Below are 16,989 nucleotides of genomic sequence, written 5' to 3'. Positions count from 1 at the left end.
CCCACAACCCCCCCACCCCCACCACCACCACCCCCCCACCACCACCCCAACGCCAACCCTGACACCGCGCCGGTATTCAGTCCCACGCAGTTTGACGAGTGCCGGTAACGACTTAGGGCTTGAATATCTCGATTTGACGCTTCCGTGACTGCAAGGATTCATATTCTTAGGTTTTTTTTTTTTACGTGACTTTACCGAAAAAAACCTTGAATATCTCACCGAACGTTGTTGTTGTTTGTCGTCGTCGTCTTTAACGGGGGCCTCTGCCGTGTGACCGGAGCGAGTAGGCACGCGACGAGTGGCCGCGGCCACAGCGAAAGGTTTACTGGACGCGGGGTCCCGGCGGGCGTAATTGTTGTTCGTGTCGCTGACCCTCCTGGCATGAAGGACGAGGATGTGGGGCCGTGGGGGAAGGGGGGGGGGCCCGCGTATTCAGGGATTGCGGATTGAGTAGACCCGGAGGGGGTGGCATTGTTGGACCTCGAGGGGGGCAGGGAGGGAGAAGTACAGAGCGTGGGGGGGGGGAGGGGGGATATCGTCGATAATTTGTTCTAGCAAAACGATAAAAACACAGCGTAGCACCTCGCGCACGCAACGTGACCGTGACAATATCGTCAGGGGCTGCAGCCAGAGCGTCGTGGTCCTACTGTTGACCCCTTTTTTTTACAACAGCAACCATCAGGCAAATTGTGGGCACGTGCGCACCTACGAGGGTGAGTCGGAAAATGTTTCCTCTGACCCGGCGGCACAATGTCGTTGGCACGGGGCCCTGGTACAAGGGATTGATGAGGCTCTCCTCACTGTCAAATGACCCCTCCGTCTTCTTAGCCCGGCACCTGGGCACCCCCCAGCCAGCCCATTCGCCGTGTTGCAGTTGCACAGCCTGCACAGCCGATATTCTGCGTCACGACCATCGGCATAAAACAGTGGCGCTGTGCCAGTGAAACTCGGCACAGATGTTACACGGGAGCCCTGTTCTATGTCAACCCTCGCTCAATGGGAGGTCGCTCCTGCTCCTCTGCTGCCCCCACCGTCTGGACTTCCTGCTCCCACTCCCTGCCATCCGTGTTGCGGACTCCCTGCCACTGTTCCACTCCCAAGGCTCAAGACATTCCTTTTTACCTCTACCTATGATTGACGTCCTCGCTCTACTAAAGAAATATGACGACTGTTTTTGTAGATCGTCCTGAGATTCGGTCACGTTTAGACGCTGTAATAGTCCACGTTGTGATATTTGTAGGTTCTAGGCCGTGCCATACATTTCCCCCCCCCCCCCCCAGCAATGGGTGAGTTTCCTGATGACATTTCAGTCGAACAGTAGTCATGTGCCTGGCTCTTTAGGCCAGGTTGTGGCCCAGTAATAGAGCCATGACGGCCCCCAACTGCACACCAATGATTGCAACTCCTGTAAGAGATAGTCTCGGATAGATATACACTTTTAAATGCCCCCGTCCCCGCCCACCCAAATACTTAATGAAAAACTATGTGCCACGTGTTTACCAAGTTTCACTGTCACTCAATGAAAGTACCTTCATGGTCGGGAAGGGGGGGGGGGTGCGAAACATTTGACCTCCTCGTAACTCCACTTTAGATGATCGTCAAAACCAGGTTGACGGAGCAGCCGGCAAGTCGGATATTTTTCCAGTTCTTGTTGTAATCGGGCACCGCTGTACAGAATAACACACCTGGGGAGTACAGCTGGCTTTAATGAGCACAACCAAATGTAGCCAGCACATGGCTGGCATGACGACGCGTTGCTGTGCTTTAGCCAGGTGCGATGCATTTATTTTTGGAGGATCCAACATAAGGGTAACGTCAACAGTCGGGTCCACAAAACCTGAATCATGAGTTGCGTGCAACCCGGTTGCATGCTTGGATGCGGAACAGATGTCTCTGCAACCAGTTGCAAGCAGTTTGCTCAAGCGGTTGAGCAACAGTGATGGCATGCTCGACTTTCAAGCATCTGCTCAGCGATTGGTAGTCGCAAATTTCATCGCGTGCTTGCACGTTTGCGACTCGCGAATGGTTGTTACTGCGATCCTGAATGACATGCCACGGTGCTTTCATCGTTGGCCAAACTATTCGCTCGGCGTGTGGACAAAGCGGTTTAAGTTTGCGCGATTTAGAGAGATTTCTTTGCGCGATTGCTGATCGCCCGTGTGTGTGTGTGGACCTGGCTTCGTGGCGATTTTCGCGCACACACCTTCACCCCCAAACACCCCCTGGCGAGTGCGAATCTCTCACGGGCCGAACGTGCCCTGGCAGGCGTCTCCGCACGTTTTAGCGGTCGCCGTTCATGTCTGCACACTTGCACACACACACGCACACACACACGCACGCACACACACACACGCACACACACACACACGCACACACACACGCACGCACGCACACACACACACACACGCAAAGATTCCCCCCGTATCGCCTTTCACGGGCTGTTGGGGCAAGTGCTTTTCGCGAGCGCCTATGATGGCTGGCACGGCACACGACGGGATGGGTGGCCAGCATCACGACCGGCCGCCTTTGTCTCCCCAGTGGCGATGTTTACACACTGCACCAGGTACCCATTTGATGCTGAGTCGACCTAAGTGAGGCCCAGGACCCGTTCAGATAATCGTCACTGGTGTTGACCGTGAGCGGGAATCGACCCCGGGTGGCCGGGTTCGCAGCGCAGCGCGCTAACCGCTACACACACTTTCACCGCGCTGTCCATTCGACACCTGTGGTTTTCAGACACGCACACGCTCTGGGTGCAACTGGGCTTTATCCTACCCTATGCATTGGACTGCGAATTATTGTGGAAATTTGGTGATGGCTCGGCAAATTAAAAATAAGCCATGTTGTAAAGTTAGTAATTTGACCCGCGTTAATGGGTTCGGTTTTTCTTTATCTTACTTTTGCCAAGGCTTGTAGGCATTCCACCTCCTGATGTATAAGAAACCGGGGCACATACGAAGAAGAATGTCTCACGATAGCGGGACTGGGTAACACTGCGTGTGAATGCGTTGCCGTCAGTGGTGTACTTCTATAACGCAACTGACAACAATAAAACCGAGACCTATAATGCCCCCTGGGACGACTAGGAGATTTCCCAGGACACCAGCAGCGGCAAGCAGCCTGAAAATATAGGGCCTCGTGGGAAAGCCCAGGACAAGGTGTGGCAGGCCCCCCCTGTGGTTACGCCTGTCGCTTGCAAGAGGTAACTAAGCTGACCGTGTTCGCGTGCGTTGGCGGAAGGCAATCAATTCCCAGGGGTTCGTCGGGGGGGAGGGGGGGGAGTTCACTCCGCGTCTCGCCGCATTCATTCCACCGGCTTATTTCCAGCGCCAGGCAGCAGGAAGGTCGAGGAAGGGCATGAGCGCCCCGCGCCTCAAGACGCCGTCACCGCCGCCGCCGCCTTATTGAAACTTTCACTCGAGCACCTGCGCTGCGGATACAATTGAAGGGGCCGTTGTGAGCAGCCGGAGTGGTTGGGGGGATAGGTGGTGGTGGTGGGGCAGGGAGCAAGCGAGGGATTTACTTGAGCCTGTTGTTCAGTCGCTCACAGCCCCGACGAGTAGGCGTAAGCTATTGGAACGTCGACGGTGTGGAAGAACGCTTAAAAATGAAATAACGGTTCACGATCACCATATAAGCAAACATTTTAGAAGTGGCAGTATTTGGCTTTTTTCTGTTAAATGCGCAGCGACGAAAGGCGTAACATTGCAATGTGTTTGAGCAGCAATATTGCATAATTTTTATATTCGCATTAAGGACCTTAATGGGAACACTGTCTTGGTTTAGAATTTGTGAATTGTGTTGTATACATATTTTTTCACATCGTTCTTGAAATGTAACGTTTTACGCGGTTTAATGTTGCCCATAAGTTGAAAGCTCTCAATATTAAATTTAACAAAAACTATAGCATGCTTTTATTATGAAAATTAATTTGATCGAGTTTTTCGCTCACAAAAATAATTAGCGTTTTCTCAAAAAAAAAATCGAAGAGAAATTCCGTGGAATTCCTTTGTAAGATTGAGCTCTTGGGTGATTTACAGACCGTTGCTTGTGTGGCCGTGTTAGCCTTCAACAGGATTTAGAGAAATCGTAACATATATCAGATACATCATATTGACTCGCATCACATTTCATTACGGTCATTTGCAAGAGGAATACAGTGCCATAAGCATGCTGAATCGTCACGTTAAGGAAAATTAATTTAAGGAATCAGCCAGAGTTTCACTTGATATATTTTCTATGTTGATATACAGACACGTTATTAGCCGAGGCAGCTTTCATTAGCGAACGCACGGGGCCGTTTAAATGACGTTTCATCTGTCAATTACTCCGAGACGTATATGACAGTAAATCAAGCGTGCGTTGGAGGCGGCTGGCTACTGAAGCTGCATTAATTGAACAAAGGCAATGGGATCGACGCCAAACGACTTGAATAGTAAATGTGGCCAGCCCCGACAGTCCATCACTCTCGACCAGGTTGTCCCTTAAACAAGACACGTCGTCAGGGAAGTGCCACTCCACCAGAAGACGATGGTTGGGGTTTTTGTTGTTCTTGTTGTCAGGGCAGAGTTGTTGTTGTTGGCTGCCCGCTCGCTATATTACTGATCTTCCTCAGGGGGTGGCATAAAAGCGCGGATGCCTCGGCCAAGCAAAGAAATTGGCCATTCAAGCGGCGTGTGCCTGTCTCGTCTGCGTGTGACCCCTTGTCAATCAGTGACCCGCCACGGGTCCGCTTCGCCTCGCTCTGTGCACCACACCCGTGTGTGTGTGTGCAACTGTCTTCTTCTTCTCGGTTCCACGTATCCATCGCTGTCAACCTGTACGGTTTAACAGTGCCGGATTAAGCTAGTGCGGGGCCTGTAGCATATGTTATAAAGGGGCCCTACATTTAAATAAAAACACGGATCTATTTAAACACAATCTTTTTTTACTTGCATAGTAAAGTCATTGTATTGTTTCATTTGCTATAAAGCCAGATAATACGACAAATCACTAACCTTAAACACCCAGTATTTCAGACAAATTTAAGGCAGTATAGTACTATAATAATAGAGCAAGTGCAGAATCACTGAACCGGAATTGATAGCTTGAAAGCATTTATCGCGGGATCCTTGAAAGTGCGGGGCCCATAACATTTGCTACTTTTGCTACGAGGATAATCCGGCACTGCGGTTTACCCGTATTCTTGTACATGGAAATTGAGATTTTTTTTCCGGTCCGTACGCCGGTACGTACAGCGTGGAAAGAAAAAAAAAGTGTCTGTCTGTTTGTGTTTCACCACCTGTGATGGGACTTTGTGGGATGAACGTTGAAGACTCATAAGGGGGCCACGGGGTGACCAATACGGTCTGAGAATCGGTCTGTAATGAGGCAGGGCACCGATAAGGGGTTGACAGGTATGCCGATCCCGGCGGCGGTGGCGGCGAGCGGCACAGCCAAATCGGCGTCAGCGAGTTCATCCCTCCGCGCTCGACAACTGCTCTTTGGTCGAATCGTGCCTTCTTTTGCAAAAACAAATGGACAACGGTGCCCGCTTTCCGTGCGCAACTCAGTTCATTGAAAACGTTTAGCATAGAGGAGAAGAAGACTAAAGGACCGCTGTGGGATTTATAGCCCCGTTGATTCGTACCCGTTAGCTCTAGGGTCATGAGCTTCGTTCGTCCAAATATTTAAAGTCTGTACTCTGTGTCTACGTATCATGCAAATGTAACAAGCAGTACTGTGTCACCGTAATGTATATATTATATATATAATGTAGTATTTCAACGGTGGTTTTAAATGTATCGTAGCTTGCCGCCGAAAAGCAAACGTGATCTATTACATCCCTCTGCCGCGCTTGTTCGTCACGAGTCCTTTATGTTGTGGCGGTGTGTAGTGGCAAAAAGGCGAAATGTGGGGGGGGGGGGGGGGGGTTCAGTCTCTCCGCGGCCATTCCGACCGAAGCCCGTTTTACATTTCACTGCGCGATATTCGAGGTGCGATTCAATTTGGCAGCGCGTGTCAAAAAAAAAAAAACAGCGTTTCGGTAAACTCGAGCGTAACCTGCTGGGCCAACCTTTCTGTTCTGACAGCTCCATCGCACAGGAGAGGGTCAGGCAGACAGAGTTTATTCCTCGGTGGGGTCGATAACAGGCCTCGCATTTAATCACGTCCTGCAGCTAAAATGTCCTTAATTGGCTGAATTGCTTAAAATAAATATTGAATGCAAGAAATAATAATACGACCCGGTATAGATTTTTTTTCTTCCCTTTTATTCGACTGCAATCACTCAGCCCCGAATGTTGCTCGAGGAATGAACAACAGGGTCCATTGTTCATCAGCAAATTAGCACATTCCCATGTTTGCATCGGCTGTGGCCAGTCGGGTTATGTGCAATGAAATAAATAACCCCAATATGCTGCGTCCATCCGTGGGTAGCAAAGCAGTGCAGTTGTACTGTGCTTCTATGCTCCCAACCCGCAGTGACCAGCGCGTGGGTGAAGTGTGGTCATTAACCCCCACGACCATCAATGGCATGGGAATGCCCTCAATCCAGCAGTGGATTAACAGGACTATTAGTGTACGTAAAAGGAAAAACAAATGCACACGTTGGACAAATTACGGACAAGGTGGGGAAAATGTAAGCAGACGAGAAATTGGGCCACTAAGTAATAACATGTACGCAGTTCATTGCTTATTTAGTTATGGTGTATTGCGGTAGAACGTTTGGTGACCGGTAAACCTAATTTTTTTTCATTAATTGTGCAACTGCTTGGATAACCTTGCGTTTGAACGCGTTAATGACAGACTGCTTACTGTGCGTCAATATAAACACGGTGCTATGCTGCTCTGCTGTAGTGGACGAAGAACTGATGGCAGTGGCCAAGGCATCCCGACAAAAGGCTGTGTGCATTTTGAAAAGCAATTAAGCGCATTTCAACGGGCGTGACGGTAATCGGTTACTCGCCACGAGTAATGTTGCTCAGTATAAACAATGCCAACTCTGAAACACGTTGGAGCTTCTCGCTTAAGGAGGTTGGCACTGCCCGAGGTTTCCACTGGCCATGCGGTAATTAAAATGCAATGAGTTGGGTGCCCTCTACTGCATAAGCTGTGGCAGCACCGTACATCTAAATTGGAAGGTCAAACTTTATCCCATTTATTCTTCCACATAGATCAATCTTAACCACGTCTGCAGAAAGCCATATGCATTCTGAAAATGAGCATAACTCAATAAAACAAAAGTTGCAGTTTTATTGGCGTGTATTATTCTTTTGATGTGCGATGTTGGTATTCGTTCAGATATTCTAGATTTGAAGTTTTCTTGACTGCAAGGGTCCCATCCTCTTTGGTTTTTTCGGTAAAGTCACGTAAGTAAAAAAATCTAATAAATTACAAGCTTGTGTTGCCTCCGAAACGTCGTGATTTAATTTATTTTAATTTTATTTTTTACCTACGTGACTTTACCGAAAAAACCAGAGTATTCGTTCAGATGGTTTTTTTTGCTACCACAAAAGGCCAAACAAAAATGAATCTCGTTTTTTTAAATAAAAATATTTATTGATTGGTATATCTGCAACAGGCTTACACTGTACACCGCAGTAGTAGTAATGTCCACCATACCATAAATAGGTACTGTATATACCAACACTCAATATTTATCCAGTACAAGATCATAGCATTTGGGTAACATCTCTCTTGTGAAGGCTTTACATGTGCGCGTTTGTCTCTCAAGTTTAATATTTTAATTTTGCAATGCCAGGTGAGTGCTATTCTATATTTTACACTTGTTAAAATGCCCTACAGTAATTTTAATGTCAACTTCATCTGTGGAGCTTTTATATAAGGCAATTAAATTCACCAAGACAAACAATGGTTAAAAAAAAAATCTTAAATATTGTTTCATATCATGCTGTCGGCGCTGGTTCATAAGCAAACGCTCTTCTGTAATAAATGCACCTACTGATATTAAACTCATTGGGGAAGCCTTGCAGCTATATTTGTTCTAGCAATTTAATAACTATTGAGATCACTTGTAAAAAAATATATTGCCAGTTACCACATGCACATGCAATGTTTTTGTTTCACACTTCGCTACTTTCAGCATCATTTTTTATGACATATCTACCCAACTCCGCAATATTACTCTGCGTTCTGCTATTGCTCGAGCTAAACTCACCTCAACATTATCCCAAGTTTTCAGGCCTCTTCTAGAAGCTAATCAACCGTTTCCAAAATTTTTTTACAGTCTGGCCCTAGAAGGAGTGCCAAGACGGGTTGATTATGAGTGTACACACTTATGATTAACTTTGATGTGGTGGTGTTAATTGCGGGTCATTGAGTTGTGGAAAGATGAAGGCGGCTGCTTAAAAGGTCATTCTGGGGTTCAGGTCTGAAAGTGCCACAAAGGACATCGTGCACAAAGTCCCATGGAAAGATTCCAGCATTCGTTGATGACATTGCTTCAGCTCTTTCATCAGTGTCAAGGCACGTTTCTCTACACTCGCCAATTACAGAAATTAGTTATTTAAATATGTTCCAACTAGCTTTTTTGCCCGGGTGTATATTGCAATAAATCTGAAATATTCAATAGAAACATTGTTCAGCTCCTGATTATTAATGAGGGGGGGGGGGGGGGTTGCCCCATGTGGAGTGACGTCACCCACTTATGGTTATTGGGGAGGGGTGCGGCATGTGGAGTGCACGACCTTGTGCGTTAGTTTAAATTTCCACGCATGCATGAATATTAATGAAGGGGGGGGGGGGTCTCTTTTGCAGTGACGTCTCGCACGAATGTAGCACTGTGTTGCTTAGATTTATTTTTTAGCGTCACTTTCTATAAAAAAACATCATATTTGAAGCGACTTTGCGTAATAAATTATTTAATTTAGCTCGACCTTCCTCTGCGTTGTGAAAATCCACCCACTCATGAATACTAATGAGGGGGGTGGGCCACATATGGAGTGACGCCACACGGGGGGGGTGGGCCTCATGTGGAGTGACGTCACACATAGGACGGACAGACATTTCTGGGTGATTATAGTAGCTAATTGCACAGATGGGCAAAATTAATCAACACATATTTTAAACATCAAACCAATGTACTTTGGTTGCGGTATGGATGTGTTGTGAAAATGTATAAATCAAGGAAGTTGCAGATATTTGATAAATCACCCTTCATTCTGAATTTAGTTTTTGGGAAATGTAAGGAAACAAAATATGAGAGATTAGAAAATGATGACAGTTTCTCACACGTTCTTAGACTGTGCATACAAACGTTTCCACTGGTGGTTAAAACAGGTCAAAAATTAAAAAAAATTACATTTGTGAAATATTTATATTCCGAACATACAATATTCAAATATTCAAAAGTGGTAAAAAAAGTAAAGTGTTTCTTTTGGACCTGTTTTAACCACCCGTGAATATGCTTTTGCATGTAAGGTGTAAGAACACGTCACAAACTCACATAATAGTCCAACCTCTCAATGTTTGTCATGACAAACGTACAATATTAAAAAAAAAATGTGCACAAAATAAAAGTGTTAGTCATTAACAAAAAGTTAACATTTCCCAAAAAAAACCAACATGGAGAAGAACGAGACTGTCGCTGATAACCCACATGCTTATATATTTATTTCCATTATGGAACTCAACTTTCCAAATCATGCAAAACCACTGGGGCCCCCATTTCGATCTCCGCCATCCCCTTCACTTGTCAGCCCTGCCTTTACCCTCCTCTTCACCCTCGTGACCTCGGCAGTGCTCACAGCCTTCATCCCATTCTCCGCCGTTGTCCCTCACGATCTCCACCTCGAGGCGGCCCACGTACAGCGTCACAGCCGTGAGCCACAAGACGGTCAGTGTGAGGACCCCGACCGTGTTGAGCACCACGGCTGACGTCGACAGCATCATCGCCCGCCGCAGCACCGCTATGTTGGCCATGTGCGAGGCAGTGCCGTACGAGATGCAGAGCCCGCCCAGGATAAAAAACCCTGTGGAGGATAAAAACGCATTTCAAATCTACGTCCGTGACAATTCACCGAGTGTTGACGGCCTGAAGATAATTGAAGTGAACTAGAAAACTTTCGTGAAATGTCACCGTTTTTAAGTCTACCGAATGACACCACAATCTTTCACACTTGTGCGCACACATTCGCCTAAATATACTCAGATGCACGCACTGACAAGCTCACTTGCACTCACGTATATTTACGTACAGTAAATATACGTGAGTGCATACATATACACATACCCATGTACAAATGCTTAAATATTATGGGTGTAACAATAAATCGCTTCATCAATTAAAAGCTTGTGCTCAAACTGTATGGATCGATATACAACTTGAGCGTACAGATGCTTAAAGTTATATATCTATACAGGACAGTATACAATAGACCAGCCATATGAAGTGAGTGGGTGCCTTTTTCATGCCTCAAATAAAGATATCTGCATGTCCGTTTCATATGCAGTGATGTCTCTTCTTACATTACTGGTGTCCTGCCAAACCAGGTGATGACTATAATCTGGCCAAATAACACAGTGCTTCGTTTGCCTCCCTCAAGTGCCAATGAGTGGTTATCGGTGTTATCTGCTGCCCTCTCTTCTGTTTCCATGAAGTTACCGGTCTTCCATACATAACCCACTTTCCAGGTTGTTTAACAATGTTACATTTTGATGGGAGTGAAATTTAAACAACTGCATTGCACAAAGCTGCAACATCTGTAAACACACAGGCACAGAGATAAAAAAAAATTCTGCCAATGGATGAGTGTTTCTATACGTGGGTCAAAACTGGAGCACGTGGTGATAATCCACGCATGCAAAGGGGGGAAACATTCCATCCTGTGTGGACAGGGCAGATATATCAGTCCGCACTTTGCTGGACTGCTTTCTCCTGGAAAACCATAGAATAGCACCCCAACACCCACGGGAAGGGAATTTCGTAACATTTGTGCAATCCACGAACCCTCACCTTTATAGTGCTGGATTATAGGTGTTGCACCACCACCATGCCTAATGACTAACAGGAAGTATTCCTGAGATGGCAGGGTAGCTGTGCAGGCACCAATAAATACTTGGATCAAAATCCAGGCGCCCGTCAGTAATTAAACTGGACTCTCAAGTTTAGTTGGTGTTCTCAGCCAGGTTCAACATGCCGCCACAAAAACCCTTTCACATAAAATTAGTTCTGCACATAATTTGGCACATTTTTAGCTCTGAGAATAAAAATATCAGTTTGACTCATACAATGAATGGATGAAAAAGTGTTGCCCCATAGTTTGCAGACCAGTGGTCACCTAAAGAGGGATTCCAGAGATAGGTATATGGTATTAAATTAAGGGGAATTTCTAATATGGTAGGGTTGCACTGCTCTGCAAGAGATCCAATTGAATACTAAGTTTAGTGATATAATGCGATAGTTTAATTGTAATAAAATTGTGGAGAAATACTGAAATATGAAAGGAGAGAATGCATTGCTGGCACTGACGAAAGACACTTACCATAGGCAGCCTCCCTCCCCATGTCGCTTTGCACAAAGGCGATTATTCCAATGCCAGTGGCTAAAAGACCATTCCTCAGCCAAGACAGGTACCCTGATAGGAAATGTATAAAGTTAACATTAAAAAATCCAAACAATAATGGTGTAAAGTAATCGACTGTAGTAGCAATGAAATATATTATAATGTACATAAACTCATGACTCACATCAATACCGGTAAAAACTAATAAAATAAATGTAGGGAAAAAAAATCATTATTTCCCAGGTGTCTTTTATTAACATTGGCTTCTGCTCTTTCGTCTGTTACTTGGTTTGCCAACAACACGTAAAAAATATGAAGTAGCACAGTATTTGATGCATTACACATTCAACAATATACTTTAAAGTCATATAATGAGTAAGCTTAAGAGCCTTACCAGTTTCCTGTGCTTTCCTCATCATCTGCAAGACATTAGATAATGTTTCAGAATGTGTAAATGTTACGATATGTGGAGTTTCAGTGCAATTATATCCATATTCAGCATGTGCATCATCATACAAATTCTGACTTTAACGTAATCCAGGATTAATCCTTTAAACGACGCCATGTGTATTTTTCCACTTGTGTAACATTTAATTATGCAACTTATAAATCACATTTGTGGTTCATCTGTAATGCACTTCATCTCATTTTTGGGCACAGGACAATAAAGGCAAGTGAGTGGATTCCCACTCAAACAAACAGTGCTCACTTTTTTCCCCGTTTACAGCCCTGAGCCAGTGGTTGACATTTTCAAATCCTATGGCAGGGGTAGATTGATCCATAAGGTAACCACTGATGACTTCTCACACAGTGCTACTCATTTTACAGTATTGCCCCGAGGTGTCGAGTTCAAGTTCCACACGGAGATTAATGCAGAACTTTATCCTTTCAAAGTCGATCAAATAAGTGCAGCACATTGAGGAAAGTCAACAGTTTCGATTTAAAGCTTTCGTGACTGCATGGATTCATCTTCTTGGTTCTTTCGGTAAAGTCACGTAGAATGGAAATAATAAAATAAATTATTTTGTCAAGGCGCTCTTCCTCCTCCCTCCCAGCTTAAATAGACGCTCCAAGCCTGGGGTGTGTCATTCAGACTCTGTCTTCTCGACAGACCTGTCCTTCACCTGAGGACGGCTGCTTGCGTTGTGGCCGAAACGTCGTGAGAATTATTTTATGTTTTATTTTTATTATTTTATTATTTCCATTCTACGTGACTTTACCGAAAGAACCAAGAAGAAGTCAACAGTTGTTCAACACATTTCCTGCTCTGTACTCAACATGGGCTGTAACCCACCATATTTCAGATTTCTTTTTTAAAACAATGTATCATAAACACACAAGGGACTCTGTGTTGGCAATGGTGCACAAGAACAAGTGAAATAACTGACCAGTTCGTCATTTACACTGCTTTATAAAATAAACATACTGTGTATCCTTCAATAGGCTGACGTTTTAGGCAATGACCCTTTTTTTAGAGCAGAAACAATTGATGCCATTTAACATAGTGGTGCCCTGAGAACACTAGGACATTGTTATAAAGTTTTAGATGTACACTTTGAATTTACTTTGAAGAGCTTTCTTTACTTTACGCCAGAACCCATAGCACACATTGTTTAAACTACCTATGAAATTGTTGAAAAAGGCTCTGACCGTGATTTCACATTCATCACCCAACCCTGACGAGTCTCTCGCCCAAATGATGATTCCACCAGTTCATCACACAATATATATTTTACTCAAACACCACTGAGGATTAATTCAGGAGCTAACCATGCCCTTGTGGATCCAGAGCATCAATAATGCTCTCCAAATCTTCAACGACCACTCACCAGTCTCTCATGGACACAAATGACGGCGAGCCACTAGACCAGGGGTCGGCAACCTACGGCTCCCGAGCCGCATGCGGCTCTTTACGGGCTGCTTCTTGACAATATGTACGTATGTACAGTATGTACTCAGATGCATTGCGGCTCTTGAAATACTGAATATTGTACCGAATTTGAAAGAAATGGCTCTTCTTGTTATTTTGGTTGCCGACCCCTGCACTAGACCATTAAACAATTGAAAGCCCCGCTAATCGACAGACATGGTAGACCTACCCCATGTGCATGGGAGCACAGGTTATCATCAATCATGCCCTTCCATATCTTCAACCAACACCGTCCCAGTCTCTCACTCACAGAACGAGCAAAGCTGCTTCTGCTGATGGTGATACTAGACCATGACGAAAAAGAACCCCAACACCAAAAAACTATACACAAAGCGAAAAAACACAATTCTAAGATATGAAGCTCAAAATCCCCTCTTACAAATGCGTCTGCCCGGTCCAGCTCGCTGGTGCTGCCCCGCGCCTCTGTCCTCTGCCCGGGGTTGGCTCCCTGAAGTCCCGGTCCATCTCCTTGCCCCTGCAGGTTTCGCCTGGCCCCGTAGTGCGTCCCCGTGTGTAGACCCCGGCTCTCCCTGCGGGGTCCGACCTCCGGTAGCGGCACCCGAAGAGGGCCAGTGGTGAAGCCGACGTACAGGCCGCGTCCGCCCCGGGCTTGCCTAGGAACCCTACCGAGATCGGGCCACCGTACCCGGCAGGGTCCCCTTACAGACGCAAGGTGGCCACAGACGCCGGGCTCCCGGTCTTGTCTAGAAACCCTTCCGATGACGCTCAACAACCATCCCCGGCATGCCTCTGTAGCAGATGACGGCCTCGTACCGAGAGTGAACCCCCCGTCTTGCCTGTAAATCCCAGCGAGGACGGGCAGCCAAGACGTGCTCTGCGCGCCAGTTTCAACACCCATCCCGGCCCCCCTTTCTTGCCTAGAAACCCTACCGAGGACGGGCCACCATCCCGGGCAGGTCTCCCCGGCAGGACGGGGTGGTCCGGGCCCGCCGATCACGCGTCTCAAGGCGGCGGGGAGACGCGGCATTGCCAGCCTTGCAGACATCTCTTTCTGTTCCTCTCCCTGTCCCACTGGCTATCTTTCTTCCCTCTTGTCGGTGTGTTTGTGTGTCTCCGTCAGTCTCTCTGTCCGTGTGTTGTGTCTGCTTGCATGGCCACAGTGTGGCGATGTTTATCGCAGCGAAGACCTTTCACCGTTGGGTTTTGACCCCGGGTTTTCCGGCGTGTTCTGACGTCTACAAATCTTTTTTTTATTACACGCTTTTATTTAACTCACTTCGTATAGCTATGTCATACTGATGACAACACTATATTCTATCATAAAAAATCTAAAACATATTTTAAAACTTTTTACACGCTTTTATTTAACTTAATGTGTGTGTTGTCGTATCCAAAAATCATGTACCTCAATTTCAACCGTATTCCCAATGTCGTATCGACTGCAAACTTCGTATAGCTATGTCATACTGATGAGAAGACGATATTCTATCATTAAAAATTATATATATATTTTAAACAATTATTTTTACGGCTCTAATTGTCCACGCTCAACTCACGTTGCCTGTAAATCACCACGTGGTCCCTTACGTCACGGCAAGCCTCGGGGAGCCACGCCCAGGGGCGGGGGATGTGGAAGGAGGGGAGGGGCGATGGAGGAAGGGGGAGGGGCAGCTCGGACAGTACATTTCATTAAAGCGTGTTTTTAAAAAAAAAGTATTTTTAAATATTTTATTCTTTCACGACTCGCAACGTCAATGTGATTTGAATGTCGGTCCGCCCATCTCTTCTTCCCTCCAGCCAGCAAAACTTTAAAATATATATGCAAAATACCTATTGGTTTTTTTCTTCCAGAATACATTCGGATGTTTGACTAATTAATTCCATGTATTATTGCTTTAATATTATCTTTCCAGCAGCTTTTTTATTTCTCAAGTTATATGGGGTTTATTTGGTTCATAATTATTCATATAGCGTCATTTGCTCATATTATTCCTTCAATTTATTTTCGTGCAAGAAATTGCCAGTCTTTGGGGCCGTCCATAAATGACGTCACGCACCTAGGGGGGGGGGGGTCAGACATTTGTGACGATGTGTGACGAGGGGGGGGTTGAGAAATGTGACGTCACATCAAAATGCGCAACTTTAAATAAATATAGACAGCACGTTCTACTTAATTAAATATACTTTTTAATAAATGTTTCCTCCTACAACATCAGAGTGCAGCGGCACGTTAAATACGCACTACAATGACAATAGTTAAAGCGATTTGAAGCATGTTTTATCTTGGGGGGGGGGACAGAGCTTTGTGACGTCATATTTGACGGGGGATCTGACTTTTTGTGACGCCGTGTGACGAAGGGGGGGGGGGTCAAAAATCGTCCAAAAATCGCGTGACGTCATTTATGGACAGCCCCTTTCTGGTGGACTTTTAAACATTAATTCACTTCACTTGAAAATGTGTCACTTTGTCATCATCATCATCATCCAGTAGTGGATTGAAAAGGAGCTCATAGTTATTTAAGAAATTACTCATTGGCAAAAATTCTAAACATCACAGTGTTACATGGTTGCGGGTTTACCCTGTCGCTGCGTTGACGTTTAATTTCGTGGAAGAGTTCATTCTTAAAACTGATTTGGCTGGGCCACCCTTTTTGACGCAGCGGTCGATGGGCAATTAACGAGAGCCCCTGAATTGTTGTTACAGCGCGTGGCATTCACGACTTAAAACACATTGTCCTGCGGAGGGAGCTGGTAGGAACGTTGGGTTGCTCGGTCAATGGCCAGGGTCAACGGCGGCGTGGTGTATTCCGCAAATATGCCCGACTGTGAGGGCGGGCACAAGCCGGCGTGAGTAGGTTAAACGTTGAGTTTTATAAGGGCACCACGGGGTGACCAGCCCCTCCCCACCCAGCCCCACCCCTCCCACCCCCCACCCAGCCCCACCCCTCCCACCCCCCACCCAGCCCCACCCCTCCCCACCCAGCCCCTCCCCATTCTCCCCACCCAGCCCCTCCCCACCCATCCCTCCCCACCCTCCCCACCCAGCCCCTCCCCATTCTCCCCACCCAGCCCCTCCCCACCCTCCCCACCCAGCCCCTCCCCATTCTCCCCACCCAGCCCCTCTCCACCCTCCCCACCCAGCCCCTCCCCACCCTCTCCTCCCAGCCCCACCCCTCCCATTTTTGGATGCACGACGGACGGACGGACACAATAATCCCCTGTGGGCTGGTGTGTAACCAGGAGGTTCATACCAGTACGAGAGCCCCTGAATTGTTGTTACGGCGCGTGGCATTCGCGACATTAATGAACAAAGCGGTTTCGGTCGTCGCCCGTGTACATTCACTTTCGTCTATTCACAAACTCGACAACACCGTGGGGGCTGGTGGTGATGGCGGTGGTGGTAGTTGTAGTTGGTGGTGGTGGGGGTCACGGTGGATTCATTGCGCACAGACACAGGACATTTCGCACGCAGACACCACATGTCTGCACGCATAGTGTCGGCGCCCTTGTGCCCGAAACACATTTTAATTATATCGACCCCAGCAGCAGCAGCAGCGCCTTCTTCACAAGCCGCAACACCACACGAGGCCACCC

The 16,989-nt window shown here is 46.5% G+C and overlaps 1 protein-coding gene across 3 annotated transcripts; it reads right to left on the bottom strand.

Moving 5' to 3' along the window:
- Nucleotides 1-7,512: 7,512 nt before the first annotated feature.
- Nucleotides 7,513-15,026, bottom strand: TMEM160 (transmembrane protein 160). 3 transcript variants are annotated; one of them, XM_078608502.1, is made up of 4 exons: nucleotides 14,952-15,026; nucleotides 11,899-11,923; nucleotides 11,484-11,576; nucleotides 7,513-9,971 (listed from the first exon to the last, which is right to left on the bottom strand). In XM_078608502.1, exons 2-4 carry the CDS (start codon nucleotides 11,921-11,923, stop codon nucleotides 9,688-9,690), a joined length of 402 nt encoding a protein of 133 aa, XP_078464628.1. In that variant the 5' UTR covers nucleotides 14,952-15,026; the 3' UTR covers nucleotides 7,513-9,687. The 3 variants fall into 3 exon arrangements, with proteins under 3 accessions (XP_078464628.1, XP_078464629.1, XP_078464627.1); XM_078608503.1 differs by lacking the exon at nucleotides 14,952-15,026 and adding an exon at nucleotides 14,801-14,937; XM_078608501.1 differs by lacking the exon at nucleotides 14,952-15,026 and adding an exon at nucleotides 13,814-14,779.
- Nucleotides 15,027-16,989: the final 1,963 nt, after the last annotated feature.

The sequence above is a fragment of the Lampetra planeri genome, chromosome 30, assembly GCF_965212315.1.
Source record: "Lampetra planeri chromosome 30, kcLamPlan1.2.h2, whole genome shotgun sequence".
Classification (NCBI taxonomy): Eukaryota; Metazoa; Chordata; class Hyperoartia; order Petromyzontiformes; family Petromyzontidae; genus Lampetra; species Lampetra planeri.
Note: the sequence above shows the minus strand (reverse complement) of the source record. Positions and strands in the feature narration are given on the sequence as shown.

Bases quoted from the DNA above. Each gene is read 5' to 3' on its own strand.
- TMEM160 (XM_078608501.1), bottom strand. From the start codon at position 14,440: ATGTCTGCAAGGCTGGCAATGCCGCGTCTCCCCGCCGCCTTGAGACGC. The intron at 11,924-13,813 runs GTAAGAGGGGAT...AATGTCTTGCAG, and splicing joins TGGACCGGGCAGACGCATTT to ATGATGAGGAAAGCACAGGA. The intron at 11,577-11,898 runs GTAAGGCTCTTA...ATTTCCTATCAG, and splicing joins GAGGAAAGCACAGGAAACTG to GGTACCTGTCTTGGCTGAGG.